General features: G+C 35.5%; 1 protein-coding gene across 1 annotated transcript; it reads left to right on the top strand.

The window, feature by feature from the left end:
- Positions 1 to 80: 80 nt before the first annotated feature.
- On the top strand, positions 81 to 2,195 carry LOC100574804 (mediator of RNA polymerase II transcription subunit 14-like; the record flags this gene model as incomplete). The annotated part of the gene is made up of 1 exon (XM_008191214.2): positions 81 to 2,195. A coding segment is annotated over exon 1 (2,094 nt), but the record flags the coding sequence as incomplete, so codon positions are not given.
- Between the last annotated feature and the right edge of the window lie 5 nt (positions 2,196 to 2,200).

Here is a 2,200-nt window from a genome sequence, read left to right as displayed (position 1 = left end):
TCCAGATGATCTCTTTCTTTATCTGTTCTGATTGACTTTATTGTGCAACGTACTTATCATGAGCTTACAGTTCTCGCTGAATTGTTGCCTCGTAAACTGATATGGAACGTAAAATTGAAATTTATAAATTTTCAAATCGAACACGACAACTATTTGTTCGGTTATTAGCTCTAGTAAAATGGGCTAATAGTGCTTCAAAAGTAGATAAATCTACTCAAATAATGGGATTTCTTGATAAGCAGTCTTTGTTATTTATAGACACTGCTGATATGTTATCTCGAGTTGCTCGGGAAACTGTTGTTTCTGCTCGATTGCCCAATTTTCATATACCATCTGCAGTTGAAGTTTTAACCACAGGCACTTTTTCACGGTTACCGGCTTGTATTCGTGAACGTATCGTTCCCCCAGATAAAATCACACCAGCTGAAAAACGTGAGACATTGCTCCAACTTAATAGAGTTATTCAACACCGAATGGTTTGCAGTAATTTAATTAATGAAATGAGTTGCAAGAAAGTAGCCAACGGCCGAGTAACGTTTCGAGTGGAAAATGAGTTTCAAGTTTCTTTAACATTAATGGGAGACAACCCTAATATACCATGGCGATTATTAGACATTGAAATATTGGTCGAAGACAAAGAAACTGGAGAAGGAAAACCTTTGGTACATCCACGTCAGGTGCAATATATTCACCAAGTTGTTCAAGCAAGATTATTGGAATGTTGTAGTACAGGAGGTGAACCATTGACTCAAGTGTATATGGTATTACACTATTTTTGTCAATCTTTGCAGTTAGAAGTACTATTTTCACAAACCAGAGCTTTATATAAAGATAGGCTAGAAGGGCATATACACATAACAGAGTATACAGCTGGCAAGTGTCTTGTAGTTTCTTATTGGAGAGAACTTTCACGTAGTGTATCTGAACAATTTGGATACTCGTTAACAATCTATGTAGACGATAAGGAACCTAATAAGCCATTAGGTATTTTACATTCACCATCACTTGGTACAAAAGATGCAGAGATAACAGAAAAATCAATTGGTACAGATTCATTGTCAATGGAAAGACTATTAGTGCATACAATTCATGTACGTACAAAAATTCGTCTCTCTGAACTTAAAGTAGAATTAGAAAATTTGTTAAAAGATGTAGAATGTACTTTGCAAGGTTCACCGTCTATTTTATCGGTCGCAATACTTAATCCTTGTTTACGTGCTGAACAGTTATTGATAACTGTCGACACACATACTGGTATGCTTCAATGCCATGTTCCTGAGTTCAGTCCTCCAAGTATGGTTGCATTACAACAAGCACTGAATAATGAGCATAGTAAAGTACCTTTACTTATAAGTGATTTAAGATTTTGGATTACTCAGCGTCGGTGTGAAACAACTTTGCAACATCTTCCTGGAACGGCTTATGAAAGATTACCATTATTACATCATGCAGATCATCCTATGTCAAAAATAAGTCGACATCGGATGTATATAAAACTGCATAAAATTTCAAATATGATAGTGATTGTTGAGTTTGCTGAAAATGAAAAATCCCCTTGTAGAATCGAGTATAAATTTTATCTAGCTAATGTGAAAAAATCATCGATTGAAGATAATCCTAATGATGAATCTATTGAGGTAGACATACCAAAAATGTACCTAAAAGTTATGACATTATTGACAATAGAAAAATTTGTCGCTACACATGGTCCTTTTACAGCTGTTATTGAAGAAGATCAAGAAAAAATGGATCCCAATAGTCGTAAAAGAGTTATTGTACGTCCAGATAAACCAAGGAAATTACTTAAACATCCAGCTTACTTTATACCCGAACTTGCTCATATTGTAGCCTTGTGCGACGAAAGACTGCCATTTACTGTACTAGCTCAAGAATTGACAAAATGTGGCATCAGTAATCAAGGTGTTCAAGTTGAAGCAAATGCTACAACTTTTGTTTTAAAAATTTTATCATTACCACCTCCATCTGGTATTGAAGCATCAAATCCTAAATGGATATCATTATGCAAGCGAGTTCTGTCCATTTCTATACGGGTATATGGTAAAGGCTCAACTCGATGTTGGACGACTGAATATGTGTTTTATGGAAGTCCCTTACCCAGTAGACATAGTCGAGAACAAGGAGCTAGACGACCAGTTTACATTAATTATGATGTCAGTGTTGCTGAAAACATGTCAAAAAC

This window comes from Acyrthosiphon pisum, unplaced genomic scaffold (genome assembly GCF_005508785.2).
Source record: "Acyrthosiphon pisum isolate AL4f unplaced genomic scaffold, pea_aphid_22Mar2018_4r6ur Scaffold_6374;HRSCAF=6938, whole genome shotgun sequence".
Lineage (NCBI taxonomy): Eukaryota > Metazoa > Arthropoda > Insecta > Hemiptera > Aphididae > Acyrthosiphon > Acyrthosiphon pisum.
This window is presented reverse-complemented; position numbering and strand designations above follow the sequence as displayed.